This window comes from Podarcis cretensis (genome assembly GCF_951804945.1).
Source record: "Podarcis cretensis genome assembly, chromosome: 4".
NCBI lineage: Eukaryota > Metazoa > Chordata > Lepidosauria > Squamata > Lacertidae > Podarcis > Podarcis cretensis.
Genome location: NC_137173.1, coordinates 76,893,174 through 76,911,542, shown reverse-complemented (window position 1 = coordinate 76,911,542; position 18,369 = coordinate 76,893,174). Strand labels below are relative to the sequence as shown.

Sequence of the window (18,369 nt, the reverse complement as noted above, 5' to 3'; positions counted from 1 at the left end):
ACTATCCAATACTTTTAGGAAATGGAGAAGATTCTGCTTCATGATTTTCTGGAAGATGTCTCTATACAGTACCTCAAACTGGTCAGATTATTCAGCAAAAATATTAAAAGCTGGCTGCTCGCAACTATGGAAGACCTCCCACCATTATTGGGCACCTCTAAAATCAAAGGTATGTTCAGGTATTGAGGACTTGAAAAGCACGGTCAATATTGGAAAATGTGAACTTGAAAAGCAGGGTCAATATTCATAGATACGAGCTGTTCAAACTGTTTAGTAATGCAGGCTGTAACACAAGTCGTTTAGAATTAAAGTGGTGGTGAATCGTGATCATTTGTTTCTTCCTTTCCTCTCAGAGGTGACTTTGTTTATAAAAAGACTTCGGCGGAAGACTTACCTTGCTAACATGGCAAAGGTATGTATCCCAAAGGTGAAAGCTGAAGTCAGCTGCAATTAATTAATTGACAAAAACGTTCTGTAGGATAGATCAGTCACAGGCCTACGTTTACAGTTGTGTTGTGTTGCTGGACATAGTGCAGTTATGAGATGCTGCCTCCTTCTGGACAGAATGTGGGATGGGTGGAGGACTTGGGCAGGTTGGTGGGGAAATAAGCTGTAATACAGATCTTTGGAGCAGTACGAAAATCATTTCCCCTGTGTTCATTGCTGAGAACCAAAGTGAAATATACTCGGAGTCGAGTGTGGATTTCATGCTCTTTATTCAGCTCATAGTAGTGAGGAATGTAAGTTCCCCCGAAATGTCTGCTTTATATACATTATTTATACAATTGGCCCCACATGATTGGCTAATTCCGGGATTCTCCTGTAGGCAAATCAGGCTGCAGATTAATTTCCACCTGGAGTTGGATTGGGTGGCTCCTGCAGACCAATCAGACTGCTGCATCATGGATCCTATTGTTCTAGGACCAATCAGACTGCTGCATTGTGAATCCTATTGTTCTAGGACCAATCAGACTGCTGCATTTTGGGTCCTATTCAACTCAGTACATAACACAAAGCATCATCCCCGCTGCCACCGCAGAACCCCTCCAAGCCCCATTTCTGGTTCAATGCTAATAATAATAGTGACTGTATTACCAGTTATTAACTGATCATGATAATGGTGATGATATTGTGTGTTATGAGGAGGTGAGAGGGATCATCAGCAATCTGATAAGCCTGGGTTGTATCCAGTGTTAGCTATATACTGAGATTAAACCCTTTGAAAGTGAGTGGGGTTATTGGTTTTGTCTTTGCTTTTCCCAAGACATAAATCACGTGCACTTTTTCTCTCTTCATTTACAGACCATGAGAATAGTCTTGAACAACAGCAGGAGGGTCAATGTTTTGAAATCAGACATGAACGCAATCATTACCCAGGGGTTTTCGGACATTCCTGGAAGCTCGCTGCAAATTGCATTTAGAAATGTGGATGAAATTGAAAGTGGCACAGAGCTGAAATGTAGCAGCACAGGCTCTTACTATTTTCCTATTTGATGGAGTAATTTGTTCACTTTTTCTGCTAGAATTTGATAGAGAACCTCTCCCTCTTTCCTTGATACAAAATGTTTTCCTTATGTGGCTATCACATAAGGATTATTTCACAGTTTGTTCTTAGTTTCAAATGTGGATGTCCTTCTTCCAAATTCTTTTGTGACATTTGGTTTGGTTTGGACCTCTTGTTGAAGTTTTATATGATTAATAAGGTTTCTCTTCATATTAATTACAGTGGGCATGGCTGTGATGAAAGGAAGTTAGCACTTGGGAGAACATCCTGTGCAAATTAGGGCAATTTGCATCAGAAAGTTTTCAGTTTGCTCTGGAAAGTTTTCTCACGCCCTAGAAAATGCTCATGTTCATTTTACCTGTATTTAGTGATTTTTTTTGAAACTGACAAGCTTGCCCTAATACAGTGTTTGCGTTGTTGCTAAGGAACTGACGAAATAGGAAAATTTTCATGCCACATCACTGTTGAAATTATATGTTGCTACTTGAACTAACACCCTTTGTTGTACACTAATGTCAGAAGACCTAATTGATCAAAGTAGATATTATACATGGCAAAGCTTCTTGCTTGCATGTGAATGGGGAAGTCACAATTTTATCAACGGACACAAGACGTGTGTCTTGAATAACTGTAACCTTAGTACAGAGATGCAGTCCTACACATCAAAGTATCATATGATGCAGTCCTTTGCATCAAAGAATAACATTTTCATTGACTAAGCTTTCATGGTTTCCCTGCCTTACATTTTCATGTGACAACAACAGTTGACATGGTCCAGCCCAAGCTGGATTCAGTAGGAACACTAAGTTGATTCTTAATCTCATTCAAATGAATTGAACATAAAAAATGTTGAATTTCGGCTGCTCTGTGCACAGTATTTTTCACATATAAGAACAAACACAGATTGATTGACTAAAGCCCTAGCTCTTCTTAGAGGTTGCAGTGAAATTTGGAATCAACAGGCCGTAAAAACAAGATCCTATTTAACTAGAAGCTAATAAGAAAACATATTGTCTTCATATAGTTGTTTTTAATATGTTTTGTCTCTGTTAAGTATAAAGAGATTTAAACTAAGGAACAGCCTTGAGCCATCTATGAGCCAGTGCATATTCACTTGTTTTATAGGCTTGAATAATCTGATGTCTTCACTGGACACTTCAACAGATATTAGGGTTTTGCTAAATTGTTTGTCCTCGGACCTTGAGGCTTTCGTGATTCAGGTACAAAATTAGGCGGTCTTAGAGATACTGTGTTTATTTCACGAGAGAGACAGTGCTGCTCCTGAAATGAAGCTGGTGTGTGTGCATCTATATGAGAGAAAGGTGAAGGAGGGAGAATAGGGTGACCCTGCTCACTACCAGCTCTGGACTTGTCCACTTTGCCCTCCCAGTGTCAATTTGGCTCTGCCCACTGCGGGCATGAGGTTCCTGGCAAGTTGATTAGCAGAAATATAGCCCTTGGTCTGGGGAAGGTCATCCCATCCCCACTGCGTACTTTGTACAATGATCCACACACACTCTCTCTCTCTCATATGTATATCTATGAGAAGTTTCTACACTAGTTGAAAATAGTTGAACTGAAATATTTGTGTGCTTGGAGTGTGGGTGAGGATCAATGCTAAAATAGAGGGACCTTCCAGTATGATCTCAAACACATAAATGCAGTATCTGAAGAAGTGTAAAGGTAAAGGGACCCCTGACCATTAGGTTCAGTCGTGGCCGACTCTGGGGTTGCGGCGCTCATCTCGCTTTATTGGCCGAGGGAGCCGGCGTACAGCTTCCGGGTCATGTGGCCAGCATGACTAAGCCGCTTCTGGCGAACCAGAGCAGCACACGGAAATGCCATTTACCTTCCCGCCGGGGCGGTCCCTATTTATCTACTTGCACTTTGACATGCTTTCAGACTGCTAGGTTGGCAGGAGCAGGGACCGAGCAACGGGAGCTCACCCCTTCGCGGGGATTCAAACCGCTGACCTTCTGATCGGCAAGTCCTAGGCTCTGTGGTTTAACCCACAGCTCCACCCGCGTCCCACTTGAAGAAGTGTGCATGCACACGAAAGCTCATACCAATAACAAACTTAGTTGGTCTCTAAGGTGCTACTGGAAGGAATTTTTAAATTTTGTTTCGACTACGGCAGACCAACACAGCTACCTACCTGTAACATAAATGCAGGTATACGTTCAACCCTGTTCCCAAAGTCTCATTCACTAAAGCAGCTCCTATTTCTTTATAAGCACATCCTGATGGTATGCCAGAAACCACTAGACAGCTGTCCCATGTCTGAAGAAATTTATCCATAGTGGAAGAAAAGTACTACATTTATATCCCAACTTTCTTCCACCGGCAGAGTTCCCAAACTCCTAATCATATCAAAAATGAGCTCACTGGAATTTAGTGGGACTTAACTCTCAGGGAGGCTGGTATAGGTTTGAAGCATTTGCCTATGCAGTCTTTGGGGCCATGTTACAATGAAATGTCTTTGTGTGACTCTTTGCAGCCGAGCAAGAATCAAGAAGAGTTCAGAAAGCTCGCTGCTAATTTCCAGCTGAGGTGGAACTTCCTCTTGACATCTGTCAGCAAGGCAATGACCCTCTGCCACACTGAGAGCTTTGGTCAGTGATGTCCTGAGATGGTCTTTTGTAGGTCGTATTCTGCTGTAAAACATATTTGGTGGTCAAGAACTTGGGATCTTGAACAAGGAGCCTTACGCCATGAGGGCAGGACTCTCATCTAAGGAGCCACCTGCCTCAGTGTGTGCTTATGACTTGTGCGCTTGAGGCCCATGATGGAAGAGGAGTCTGCTTTCAGGTGGGGAGGGGGCCTTCATATTGCAAAAGGGCTGTGGAGATATTGCAAACAGATTGTTGAGGGGTTTTTTTTTGGGGGGGGGCGATCGTATTCCCCCCAGAAAGTGTAAATCCAGATTAAATAAGGAGGGTTGGCATTTGGATGGCAGCTATGTCACGTGGAGGCTTCAAAAAAAAAGCTTGCATGCATCATAAGCACGGATCCCACAACAAATACCCCCTCTTTATGCTATGCAATTAAGAACAATATGGATTGCTCAGAGTCAGGCATGGCATAAATCAGCCTGTCATACTTAGAACCTCAATTTCTGCCCTTAATGCTGGCCCTACTACCAGTAATAGCCCTTCCCATCCTTCTCAGACATTGTGTTGGCAGCAGTGATACTTGTTTGTTGCTGGCCTGGGCAACCAGTGTGGTGTAGTGGTTAAGAGCAGTGGACTCGTAATCTGGTGAACCGGGTTCGCTTCCCTGCTCCTCCACATGCAGCTGCTGGGTGACCTTGGGTCAGTCACACTTCTTTGAAGTCTCTCAGCCCCACTCACCTCACAGAGTGTTTGTTGTGGGGGAGGAAGGGAAAGGAGAATGTTAGCGCTTTGAGACTCCTTCAGGTAGTGATAAAGCGGGATATCAAATCCAAACTCTTCCTCTTCTTCTTGTTCCTGCCTAACCACGTTTCCCCAAAAGTAAAATAGATGCACTGTTGGGAAAGTCTAGTAACTGAACAAAGAGAGGCAGGCAACCCAGGCCATTTAATCCAGCAGGCGCTGTACATTGCTCTGTGCATATGACGGATGGTGCACATATTGTAAATGCCTGAAAGACCACCTGCTTCCCTACAGACCCTTTTGGGTGCCAAGACTGGCAGAGGGGGTAGCTCCTTTGCCCTCAGAAGCTTGGGGTGGCAGCCTCTAAGTTGTGGGAATTCTTCCCCACAGAGGTGTGCCTGGCATCTTCATTATGCAACTTTCTGTGAAGGCTGAAGATGTACCTCTTGTGAACTTCCAGATGTTGTTGGACTCCCAAGTCCCTTCCCTGGCTATTAGCCATGCTGACTGGGGCTGCTGAGAGTTGATGTTCAACTACGTACATCTGGAGGGCGTCAGATTCCACATTCTTGTTGTAAACAGTAAGGCAAGAGGGAAATGAAATGCAGGAAGTACAGACAGTGATAGCTGTGTTACAGACAGTGACCACAAAACAGCTTTGATGGTAACGCATTCTGGCACTGGTAAACTGATTGACACATGTAGTGTGATTCAAAAACAAAACAAAGCACTTGATAAAAGATACAGATTTAGAATCTTTTAAAGAAGACTGGAAACCATTCCTAGTCTATATGTAAAATTATTTCTCATATGCAAAGACCACAGCGGGGTTTGAAGTGTAAGAAAACAGCAGAATACATTAAGAAACACATTAGAGAGTATGAAATTAGATAAGATGGAAACCTTAAAATGCAATTGTTCATGATTTGAGTTATAAACGTTGATGTTGGGTGAGCGGGAAGTCACTAGTTTTGTTGAATTGGAATATAATTGTTGAGCAACAAATTACTTTCTCTATGGGAAAAAGAATAAAATATTATTACAAAACAAAAAACAAAAACAAAAACCCCAACCACTTTGTCCCGGTGCAAACTTGTGCAGTTTTCATTTGAAGTTTCTTTGCTTCATGATGACCACTTTAAAATCAGTTAAAGTCAGTCTTGGTGCATCTAGACAGAGATGTTTGTAGGTGTTGGGGTACTTCGAATCCATGCAACAGTCACCTGCAAAACAAAGGGAGGTTTGTTGCCAGTTCCTTTACTGCCCTCTGGAAATACAAATAGAGTCAGCAACTCCTTGCCTGTTACAATGGCGCTGATAAGTAGGTTTTCTGAGATGTACTTCCTCTCTTAACTACATCTTGATTTCATCCAGAGCTCTGGGACTCACCCAACAGCTCCTCACCAGGGAGCAGCTAAGAGGGAAAAGGCCCTGTTGTTGTGCAAACTACGCAGTTGTAACTCCTTCCTTTGCAAGACCTGCTTGGGGAAGTTCAAAGCAGTGGGAGAAATGGCTCTGTAGTTCTGTCCTCTGCAACTATGCAAAAGTGTCCATGTACTTTTGTATGCAAAGGACAACACAAATACCCTCTGAGTGTGAGGTCACTGGCTGATTTTTAGAGCTGAGTGCCTTCTCCCCATTCCTATCTCAATGCTAGCCAATGCACCCCTTTTGCCTTTTCATCTGACTAGGAAGGTCTAATAGATGGCTCCACAATTTATCCCATCTGTTTTTGGTGTGTTTTTTTTAAACCTAGGCTCCTGGCATTTGTTCAATCTGCTTCTGCTTGAATATGTTATTCACATACTTCAAACCCATGTGGAGGAGGAAGGAGATGGGGCTCCGTTGACGATGCCGCAGGATACCTTGGCTCTTCAACCAGTCTGTCTTCTGGACGATTTTGCTGCTGAACAGCCTGATGGCCGGGAGGCAGCACCAACTCGAATCATTCTGACCCAGAGTCAAAGCAACATTAACTTAAGTAGCATTATTCTGAAGGTCCTCAGCTGCCTAGTAGATGCTGACACAGGCAACAAGGTAAAACCCAGTTCTTCATATTTGTTTCTGAATGAGAAGTGGAAAATCAGATTGTTGGAAATGGATGCATGCTTGAGGCGTGTACACAGGGCTCTATCTGTGCTTGTGATATCTGTGAACAACATCAAAAGGTATTCCCAGCAGCTATGATCAAGAGTAGGTGAATTTCATTTCAGCTTTCAAGTAGGCCACCCTGGTGGGCTTTATACCAGACCATGAGGAACTTCTGGTGTTCCATCATCCCTGGTCATTGGCCATGCTGGCTGGGGATGTTGGGAGTTGATGTCCAGAAAACATCTGGAGTGCCACAGGTTCCCCTGGTTTCAAGTATTCAGATTACTACTTTCAGCCAATAAATCCTCCTATCTGCTACAGTCCTTTGGAGGCTTCTGACTATGTGAAAGCTCTGGAAGTTCCCCAGCTTTTATAAGCAGCAAAAAGGCTGGTTTTAGGAGAACTAAGACATACTGCCCCACTGCTCTTGGGTGTTATCTGCCTTGCTTTTGCTCTGGACACTTCCATTTCAAAGTTTTTTAGAGGAGAAAGAGAGAGAATAAACAGAATTGTGTTTTTGGGCTCCTCGTCCAGACTTCCTTTTGTGCTGCGTTTCTAGGCACAGGTCTGTGCTTTAAAACTCAGTGTCTAAGCTGTGGAAAACAGAATTGCTTTTTTTTCTGATTCAGCATGAATGAATGGAAAGTGCCACTAGGGAATGTGGCAGAGTGAAAAAAGACGTGCTTGGATGCAGAGCTTTAAAACACTGACCTGTGCCTACTGTGAGCACGAGGGAAAGGTAAGTGATAGTAAGCCCTGAGTCAATCCTGTCTTCCCACAGCAATGATAGTAATATTGCATCTTTCTTCCTTTCTTCCTTTCTTTTTTAATGTGCAGCTTATCCAGGTAGTTCTGGAAGACAAAGCATCTAAATGTTCGGTTAAAGTGAATCTTCCTGTTGGACAGGAAGCACTTGTTACTCTAAAAGATGGGCAGAAATTTATCATTCACACCTCTGACCTGCAAGAAGACTGCAGCAGTGCTTGGGAGGAAACAAAGCAGATCTGAAAGACTGTTTGACGACCATCTGCAAAAAAAAAAAAAAAAAAGAGTTTTGTACATAGTTGATTTGAACATAGATTTTGCACAGCCTCGGTGTATATTCTGTTGAAGTAAGTAGTTTTTATGAAGAGCATGCATACATTTTTAAAATTGTGTCATTTTTCTGAAGTATTTTAGCTGCCTAGCATGCATAGTTAATGAAATTTCCCCCTCCTTACGTTCTATAGCTGTTGTAGGAAGTAACACTAACAATTTTGTTAAATGTAGTAAATAAATTTCAGGTGACATTCCCGCTTCAGTTGCAATTGTAATGCTGAAAGATGCAAACCAGTGACAATATGTATTGGTTGAGCCCTATAATATTAATACATACAGCACCTTGACTGTACATGACATTTTACAGTATAAACGATTCTTCCCACCCACTCCCACAAGAAACCCTGTTCCATTGCAATCTAAAGTTTTAATAGCAAGGAAAGGCATTTTGCCAATACAGATAGTCCCAGAATTATGCCGTCTGTACCTAAGGCTACCAAGTGTGGTTCATGTCCCTGCAGGAGTCTGAATTTTGAGAAGTCCTACTACAAATCCTGTATATGTAGAATGTTCCAAAGCCCAGCAGTCTAGGGACAGCATTTTAATCTGAGAGAACTGTTTCCTCAAGGTGGCAGTCAGGACTTAATTTGAACCAGAAAGCCCAGGTACTTTTTAAAGCCCTGGTGCAGGTAAAGAAGTAATAAACCAGATGTCTGTGCAGAGTTCACTGCAGAGTAGCCACACATCAGGGATTAAAAAACAGGGGTCTCAAAATCAAAGCATGTGTGGCTTCCAAGCAGATTCAAGTCCTGGTATTATTATTATTATTATTATTATTATTATTATTATTATTAGATGTCAACTGCTGCCTGCAGTCCTCAGATCAATACCTGTAGGGCAGGCATAGGCAAACTCAGCCCTCCAGATGTTTTGGGACTACAACTCCCATCATCCCTAGCTAACAGGACCAGTGGTCAGAGATGATGGGAACTGTAGTCTCAAAACATCTGGAGGGCCGAGTTTGCCTAGGCCTGCTGTAGGGTTAGAAGGGTAGTTCCTTTGACATCAGTGATGCCATTCCAAAGTGAATGGGTTGGAGATTTGCTTAGGTAGCTAGTTTACATAAAATCTTACTATGAAAGCTGTATGTGTGTAGATGTACAAGTTTCTTAACCAGACTTCTCTGGGGATGTCCAAATGTATTCAGTCCAATATACCCCATGTGCTTCTGACGCAACATCTTCAAACTTCTACAAACATCTGACTCAACATCTTCAAACTTTCAGGGGGAGGGAGGAATGTTCAGTGTAACCCTTGCCCCAAATTGTTACTCAATTTTTCATCCTGGAAGTAGCTATTTGATAAGTGTTTTCTAACACGGATTAGTCCCAAGGCACCTAAAAGAGATGGTGGTAATACCACTTCTGAATAAACCTACCCTGGACCCAGAGGATCTTAATAATTTTCGACTTAAAGTAAATGTCCACTTCATGCACAAGGTTTTTGAGTGAGTGGTTGCCAACCAGATCCAGCAGTCTTGGATGAAACTGGTTTTCTGGATCAATTTCAGTCAGGATTCAGAGCTTGGCTTGACACAGAAGCTGCCTTGGTCTCCCTTTATGATTACCTGTGTCAGGTAATCTCAGCAGCTTTTGATACTATTGGCCATGGTACCATTCTGGGAGAGACTGTGTGAGTTTGGTGTAGGGGGCCCTGCTTTGAAGTGGTTCCATGCCTACTTGGACCAGAAGGTAGTGCATAGGGAATATTGCTCTGTCCCGTGGGTTCTCCAGTATGTTTGGTCTTGCCTCCTCATGCTATTTTAAATCTACAGTACATGAGACTGCCGTGTAGGGTCATGCAGAGTTTTGGAACACATTGTCATCAGTGTGCCCTGAGGAAGGGCAGGGTATAAGACTATTGAATCAATCAGTCAAATTACTTTGACATCAGCATTATGCATTATGCATTTTGAGAGTTAAAAAGGCTTCACAAGGATAGCTCGGTCAGTAGAGTGTGAATCTCTTAACCTCATGATTGTGGGTTCGAGTCCCACGCTGTGCAAACAATTCCTGCATTGAAGGGGCATTGGAAAAGACTATCCTTGTGGTCCCTTTGAACTCTGTGATTCTATCTCAATAATCTTTACACCAGCTGTTTTATTGTTAATATTAGTTGTAGACTAATATCAGAAGACCTAATTGATCAAAGTAGATAATATTCATGGCAAAGCTTCTTGCTTGTATGTGAATGGGGAGGTCATAATTTTATCAACGGACACAAGGCGTGTGTGTCTTGAATCACTGTAACCTTAGTACAGAGATGCAGTCCTACATATCAAAGTATTATATGATGCAGTCCTTTGCATCAGAGAATAATTTTAATTGACTAAGCTTTCATGGTTTCCCTGCCTTACATTTTCATGTGACAACAACAGTTGACATGGGCCAGCCCAAGCTGGATTGAGTAGGAACACTAAGTTGATTCTTAATCTCATTCAAATGAATTGAACATAAAAAATATTGAATTTCAGCTGTTCTGTACACAGTATTTTTCACATATAAGAACAAACACACATTGATTGACTAAAGCCCTAGCTCTCCGTAGAGGTTGCAGTGAAGTTTGGAATCAACAGGCCGTATTTAACTAGAAGTGAATAAGAAAACATATTGTCTTCATATTATTAATAGTTGTTTTTAATATGTTTTGTCTCTGTTAAGTATAACGAGATTTAAGCTAAGGAACAGCCTTGAGCCATCTACCAGCCAGTGCATATTCACTTGTTTTATAGGCTTGCAATGCAGGAATCTTTTTGCCCAACGTGAGGTTTCGAACCCATGACGCTGCGATTAAGGGCTCTTAAAAATGTAATAAATAGTAACGCGGAGGATGCTTAAGGGCGGGATGCCGAGTCATAACAAACAAGAGAATACCGATGATCCCCTGCTGCTGGCGATTTGCCAGCTTAGGCATTTTTCTTAGGCCAGCCGCTCTCCTCCGCCTCCAGGGGCCGCTGCTCTCGCAGCCAAAAGCTCCCTCCAGACGGTTGGGCTTCTGCGCGTTCCGGGCTGCGGAGCTGGGCGCACGCAGCTCGGGGAGGCTTGGCTCCAAAATGCCCGCGTGCTCGCCGGTGCCCAGGGCCGCCGCGTGCCCCGGCTGGCTCTCGTGGGCGCTGCTGTGGTGCAGCGTGGCCTTGGCCCCGGCCGGCGGCTACGTGATCGTGAACTCGGTGTCGTGGTCCGTCACCAACGAGGTGGAGGAAGAGCTGCACAGCTCCTCCAACGAGGAGGTTCTCCCCGCGCTCCTGGAAGACACCACGGGCATCTGGAAGCAGAGCTACCCGGCCTCGGTGTACAAAGAGGAAGAGGAGGAAGAGGAGGAGATGAGGTCCAGGCCGGGGGCGGCGAGGCCGAAGCAGAACTCGTCCCCTTCCCGCATGTTTTCCTATCGGAGAGCGAGTGCCAAAGGGGGCACGGAGAGCCTCGCGCCCCACGAGCAAGCGGCCAGGGCGGCCCGGTTCCTGATCCATTCCAGCAGCTGGGGATTCCTGGCCACGAGATCCGCTCAAGAAAAGGTACCACGCCTCTGCTAGAAACCATATATATATATATATACCGTTTTCACAACAAAATACAAACTGCAGCATCATAAAATGAGGCTATATATATAAAATATATATCATAAAAATGAGTATATATATATATATAGCCTCATTTTATGATGCTGCAGTTTTGTATTTTGTTGTGAATGTCCTCCACCATCCTAAGAACTCTTGTTGAAGGGTGGTCTGCTAAACGGGAATAATGATGATAGCACAGGAATGCTGTTTGGGAAGGGATGTTTCAGTCCAGGCTTCTGTGCACTCCCTCCCAACAGCATCTTGTCACTAGGATAAGCGATTATTCTTGCTCCGTGACAAACCTTCCGATACTAGCTATATAAATGGAACAGCTTTTAATGGATCGTTGCTGTCTCACTGGAGAAATTGCAGAGGGGGGGGGTTGTTGTTGTTTTACATCTTTAGGAGCCATTTGCAAGGGGCATCATCTGACTGTAAATGCAGAGGAGAAGTTTGCATATTTTAACTAAGGATATGCAACAGAGGAATTCTGGTATTGCAAGTCGAGTATTTTTAAAACGATGTGTAAGGTAGTTGAAATGTGGACCAAATTACTAAAAGGTGTACACTGTGAAATATTAGTTTACTACAGTGACACTACAGTCTAGTGTAGTGATAAATTTTGAAGCACAGGAGCTTATCGCGACAGTCCCTACAGCCACACCCCCAAGGAATGTCCGAAAATGCAAATAGCTGAGTTGATCTATCATTACAGACACAGGAACATACGTAGCATAATGCCAAATTTATCAGAATGCCTGCAATCCAATGCATATTTTCCTGGGAGCAAGCTCCTATGTTTTACTGCATGGATCTAATTTGTAAAACACCCTGAGCCTTAACAAAAGATCTCCAGCCATCTTAAATGCATTCTTTATTTTTCAACTAGGCACGCACAACCTTACAAAGAAGTGCTAACATTTAATCTGCTAGCGTGTCTCTTCTTGATTGTTTTCCTCATTCTCTGAACCCTCCATGCAAACAAACTTGAAAGCCTCACGATAACCTCAGTCACTTGCCAGAATAAGAAGGCTCTGCCCACCACCCTGATGCTCTAGCAATGCTCCCTTGCATACTGCCTTTTACTGTACCAGCATGGGCGTAGCTGGGGGAGGGGGCAGCTGCTCTCCCCTAGATCCACAAATATTACTGAAAAGCATTAAAAGTACTCAATTATCTGAGTACAAGTCATCTGTCCAAGTCATCTGTCAAGAGAGCTATTTGCCGGCCTGGCTAGGACGCCGGCCTGTTACACCTTCTGGGCTTGATGTGGCATGTGACCCTCACCTTTCCTGAATGCCTGTTCCAGCTGAGGAATCACACACCTCCTACCCAAGGTAGCCAGCCCCACCTGGGCTGTGGGTCCTTGCTTGCCTTCCCTCAGAACTGACAGCTGTAAGTGCTGGAATCCTGAGTTCAGGGGTAGTACATCCCATTTTGCCACTTGAGGCAAAACAGGAAGTGCCACACCACCACAACCCATGGGACACTGCCCACCGCTGCGCCACCTGCCGGTGGCACTGCAGCTGTGCCACCAGCTGTGTCACCACTGCCGCTTGTTGAGCAGCAGTGCCGGCATGGGCTCCAATGCCCTGAAAGAGCTTGCCAAGATCTCACCCAGATCTCATAAGATCCTTTGCTCTCCTTGACGTCTCGCAAGACTTTGATAAGATCTCGCAAGATCTTGCAGGAAGTCCGCACCTATCCTGGCACCGCTTCTCTGGCAGAGGTGAGGAGGGCATGGCAGGAGGTGCTCATGAGGGTCCTGCCTCTGGGGCACCCGCTGTCTGAGATAGCTACTTCATGGGTGGGCTGGCCTTACCGGAGGTCATTACGGGCATGCACACTGGTATCTGTTTATCTGTAAGCACACACCTTTATTTATTTTAATACAAGTTTCTCAGTCTCCCAGATTTGCACAAAACAGCAGCCGTTTGTGTGTGTTGCTCCAAGCCAGGAAACCTGAGATCCGTGGGTATTTGTTTACATGTGCACATACACCTCTTGTGATCTACCATGCTTGCACAAAAGAGTAGTCCAAAAATAAGTGATGCCTCACTCCAAAGGAGGTAAGGATTTGGAGATGTTTACATGAAAGGCTGGCTGTCGCTTCATTTCCTCCCCATCTCCTGTACCCAAATATTTTCAATATTATTGAAAAGCATTGAAAGTACTCAATTATCTGAGGTTCTGCCTCCCCCAGCCGAAGCCTGCCCCCCACAATGCCCGTGATTCCCCAAGAAAAGCTCAGCAGCTTTGATTTCCTAAAAAGAACTCAACAGCTCTCCATTGCATGAAGGACACAGATTTTCCTAGTGAGCTGTGATCTTTCAGGTAGTCTGTGGCACATCTATAAGAATACAAATAAACATTGTACAGCATTTAGCACGGAGCACTGCAAATTGCCACAGTAGGCAGAAAAATAATTGAGTGATCCAATGAGACCATCAGCCATTTTCAAGTAGTCTATGAGGAAAAAAGTTTGGAAACCACTGTTCTAAACCACTGAGCCTTTGTGGATAGGAATGGTGAACTGTTTCTAGCTGTGCGCTAAATGCGGCTGCAAAAAATAGAAAAAGTTGTATGTGGACCATGTTGCGCTGAGGCTTCTCCATCAAATTTTAAAGCATTTAAAACAGATATTTGTGGAATGCTGCTTCAGTTATGATAGATGTGACTTCCAATAAAACATTCTTCCTAAACTTGGGGGTGAGGGAAGGTTCCCCACAGCACCTAAAAACTGAAATCTTGCTACTGAACTAGGGGTGGTTAGCCTATGACAGACTTCTTCAACCTCGGCCCTCCAGATGTTTTGAGACTACAATTCGCATCATCCCTGACCACTGGTCCTGCTAGCTAGGGATCATGGGAGTTGTAGGCCAAAAACATCTGGAGGGCCGAGGTTGAGGAAGCCTGACCTATGACCTTCCAGATGTTGTTGGAGACCAGCCACCATCAGCCCCAGATGCATGGTCAATATTCAGGGGTGATGGGAGTTGCCATACAGCAATATTTGGAAGGCTGCCAGTTAGCCGCCCTATGATAATACATTATGTACAAACATTATTTGTAACAGCAGGACATCAAGGTTTTATTTTCATGGGGTATATTTTAAAGCTCTTGCTTTTGAAATACATTGGTTTACACAAGTAGTTAATGTGAATATTTTCAGTGTCACCGCAGAGAAGGATTTTATATGTAAAAAACAAAATATGCTCTTCTTATTTTTCTCCCCCTACTTCCCAGCTTTATTCTCCCAGATAAAATTAAACATTATGTTGGATGCAGTGGAAAGGTTTAGTGTGTGCTTTAAATGTCCCCATTGATGTCAATGGCATTTAATTTGCTTAACTGTGGCTCCATCGTGCTGGTGTTTTCTTTTTTAAAAGGAAATGTGTATATAAGCATCAGCCTTAGCAGTCTCTAGAAGGCGCTGTTAATGCAACCTTCTTTCTGTGTGGCAGTGAAATGCAGCGGGTTAGTTGGTAACAAAAGGTCATTAATGAAATATTAATAAAATAAAATATTCCCCATTGTACAATAGAAGTCTGTGCAGCAGAGGTCTGTAATACCATCTTAGGTCTCCGATAACATTATTGGACTATAAAGCCTCAGGTATTATCATTTGTTTTCTTGCAAGGTCTTTCAGTAGAAGTGCAGACTTGATGTTAGATGAACGGTTGCCTGCAATTATAATACATAGCTCCGGGGGGGGGGGCAGAAAAAACTTTGGACTTGTGCCCTTTAAAACTGGAGTTTTTCTTGCCTCAGAGTGAACCTAAAGCAGTTCTTTGAAACTAGATGTAAGTTAAAAGCATAATTTGCCATCAGATTTCTAAATAATGGGTTAACACGTTTGCTATGAATTGCATTTTTTAAAAATGAGCATTGACGATGTAAGATTATTAATATATCTCTGAGCAACTGTCAGATTTTTTAAATTATTGATTGCAGTGCATTACTAATCTGAAATGTTTCCTCTTCATTGCTTATGTGGAAGACAAATTGCATTTAGATATATAAGAAGTAGCACGTTATGTATGAGATGCACACACAGAGGAGTATTTGTTTGCACTGCAAATTTCTATTTTCTACTAAATTGTTTTGAAGTATTTGTGGGTGGCGGGGTTGTGAGCTGCCTTAGGCATTGCACAGTGGAAAAGCAGGATAAAAATCTTCTTTTATTTATTTATTTTTTTAACTGACATTCATTACTTTCCCAAGTGAATCATGTGAAATATAGTTAGGTGAGAATGCTCAGAATTCTGTGTTAGAAATCTCCAGGTCATCTTCACAGAATTACAGTCCTCAAAGCAATATGAATCTTTACGGTATATATATATTCAGTTTTATAAAATCACCACAAGCCTTAGTGATTCATGGAGAAACATCATTTTTTTATTTTTAAAGAGGGTGTATTATTATTTGCAGTACAAACACACCTTTTTAACAAAATAAAAAAAAATCCTTCCAGTAGCACCTTAGAAACCAACTAAGTTTGTTACTGGTATGAGCTTTCATGTGCATGCACACTTCTTCAGATACCTGATGCATGCACAGAAAAGCTCACACCAATAACAAACTTAGTTGGTTTCTAAGGTGCTACTGGGAGCATTTTTTTTTTATTTTGTTTCCACTACGGCAGACGAACACGGCTACCTACCTATATCTACACCTTTTAAAATTATTTTTGTAAAATGCCTGTTGTTTTTTATTGAGTCTGGTTTAACCTGAAAAGGTGAGAAAGCAGGTGAACGATCTATCTGAGCGAGGTTCTAGATTCAGGTAGGTAGCTGTGTTGGTCTGACGCAGTCGAAATATATATTTTTTAAAAATTTAAAATTGTCCAGTAGCACCTTAGATACCAATTAAGTTTTGTGTGCATGCACACAAAAGCTTATACCAATAACAAAATTAGTTGGTCTCTAAGGTGCTACTGGACATTTTTTTTTAATATATTTCTACCTGCGCAAGTGAGAGAGATATACTCTGTGTGTGTGTATGTTATCAATTCTGAACAACAAATCTAATGAAGTACAAACCAGTGGCAGTCAGGGAAGTAGAACTGAATATACTACATTGGTTCTTTTAATTTCTGGCAAGCATCTTTGTAGAAGACATTTGCAACGCTTTCTAAGCACAACTTACTTGGAATTTTTCAGATCCGGGGAGCACCGTTTGGGAATTGCTTATCTATTAGCGATGGCCCCGCAGACAATAGCACTGGAATTCCTTTTTTTTATGTCACTCCAAAGGACAACACAGTAGCTGATCTGATGAAAAATTCCGTTGCTTCCCTGACATTGCCAGAGGCAGAAGGCGATATCTGCAGGTACAATGATTATGAGAGCATTAGGTGGTTGTGTTACATAACATGAAGGCTCTTTTCAGCTTAAATCACAACAAATATGGTGCTGTTTACTCATTTGCTGTGGGAGATTTACATTTTCTTATAGCGTGTGGATGTTGGACTTTCCCAGTGCTCAAGCTGAAATGAGTTGTATTGCTGTTGTTTGCTGAGAAAAGGTGTTTTCCAACTCCCGAGTTTGTATATTCTAAGTGTAACCTATCAGATGGTGTCTGGGATGTCACTGATGTTGACAAGTACCAAGACATGCACATCCATACTTATGCCATTTTGTTAACAGTTACGAAAGTTGTTTGCATTTGAAGCAGAGCACTTCACGGCTGTCATATTTAAGTGAAGATGCTCTGGTCTAGCCCCAGAGGGACTATATGTTTGATCTCACAGCAGATAAAATATACACATGGAGCACCCCGGGGTTGTGTGTGCTGTCATCAGCACAGATTGGGTCAATGCAGCCACCTGTCTGGTTTTGTGGCCTGGAGGCAAAGCAAGCTCTGACAAGTCCCCAGAACCAGAAGGCAAGAAGCCAAACATATTCTGAGAGCAGCTTGACCATGACCAATTGCTCAGCCTGGGTTTTATAGGACCAGATGGGCCTTAACTCACCCATTCCGTCATGCGACAAGTGCTGAGCAGCTTGGGGGACAAGTGATCGTAAAGGGAAGGGCTGTCTTGACCCTTTCTCCACCTGCAGTTTTCCTTCCCCACGTCATTTCCTCAGCTGCTCTCACCAGACAGTGTGCCAGAGGCATGCTTTCAAGAGCAAACGCACATCTAAAATGCTGTGAGGGCAAGGTGAAAAAGTAGTTGGGCACGTCAACAGCAGCCAATGGGAAAGTAATGGAGCACTCCCTGCTCAAACCCCTCCTTTCCCAAAGCTGGATTTCTTTAGAAAAAACGTCCAGGTTATAGTTGGTTCCATGTGCCTGGATCTAGTTGTCATGCCACCTGATTAGAAACCCAACCTTTTATGTGTTTATGTATATATATGAAATTTTATTTTTCAATGCACAACTGAAATTGTGTTTGTTTATGCCTGGATACATACAAAAACTCTGTACACCACTAACACACCGGCTTCTTTGATCTTCTCCTGCTTTTCTGCTGAAAAATTCTGCCTTCACTATTACAGGCTGTCTGGGCAGTTTCCTCATGCCAGGACTTCGTAATAACCCGAGCATACAACATGATTAACTGGAACTAATCCCGCCTGATTTTTTTGCATAGTTGAGCCTCGTCTGCTCACTAACAGGTTTCCAGAGCTTATTCAGATTCACCGTAGGACAGAGGTGCTGGTTTTTCTTCAAGTGGTAATGTCTCATACCAACTTTTTTGAAATAACCAGGATGATATAGTTTGTCAAAATTAATTATGTGGTGGTGCATACCCCCAGCAT

The 18,369-nt window shown here is 42.9% G+C and overlaps 1 protein-coding gene across 4 annotated transcripts in view; it reads left to right on the top strand.

Moving 5' to 3' along the window:
* The window catches only part of RFX8 (regulatory factor X8), a 47,666-nt gene extending 30,729 nt beyond the window's left edge, over nt 1-16,937 (top strand). For all 4 annotated transcript variants that reach the window (XM_079972768.1, XM_079972767.1, XM_079972770.1 and 1 more), the window contains 8 exons: nt 19-169; nt 354-412; nt 1,303-1,459; nt 2,630-2,724; nt 4,002-4,116; nt 6,614-6,894; nt 7,786-8,060; nt 16,768-16,937. In XM_079972768.1, coding sequence (XP_079828894.1) covers nt 19-169; nt 354-412; nt 1,303-1,459; nt 2,630-2,724; nt 4,002-4,116; nt 6,614-6,894; nt 7,786-7,956 — 1,029 coding nt within the window. In that variant the 3' untranslated portion in view covers nt 7,957-8,060; nt 16,768-16,937. The remainder of the gene's footprint in view (nt 1-18; nt 170-353; nt 413-1,302; nt 1,460-2,629; nt 2,725-4,001; nt 4,117-6,613; nt 6,895-7,785; nt 8,061-16,767) is intronic.
* The last annotated feature ends 1,432 nt before the right edge of the window (nt 16,938-18,369 follow it).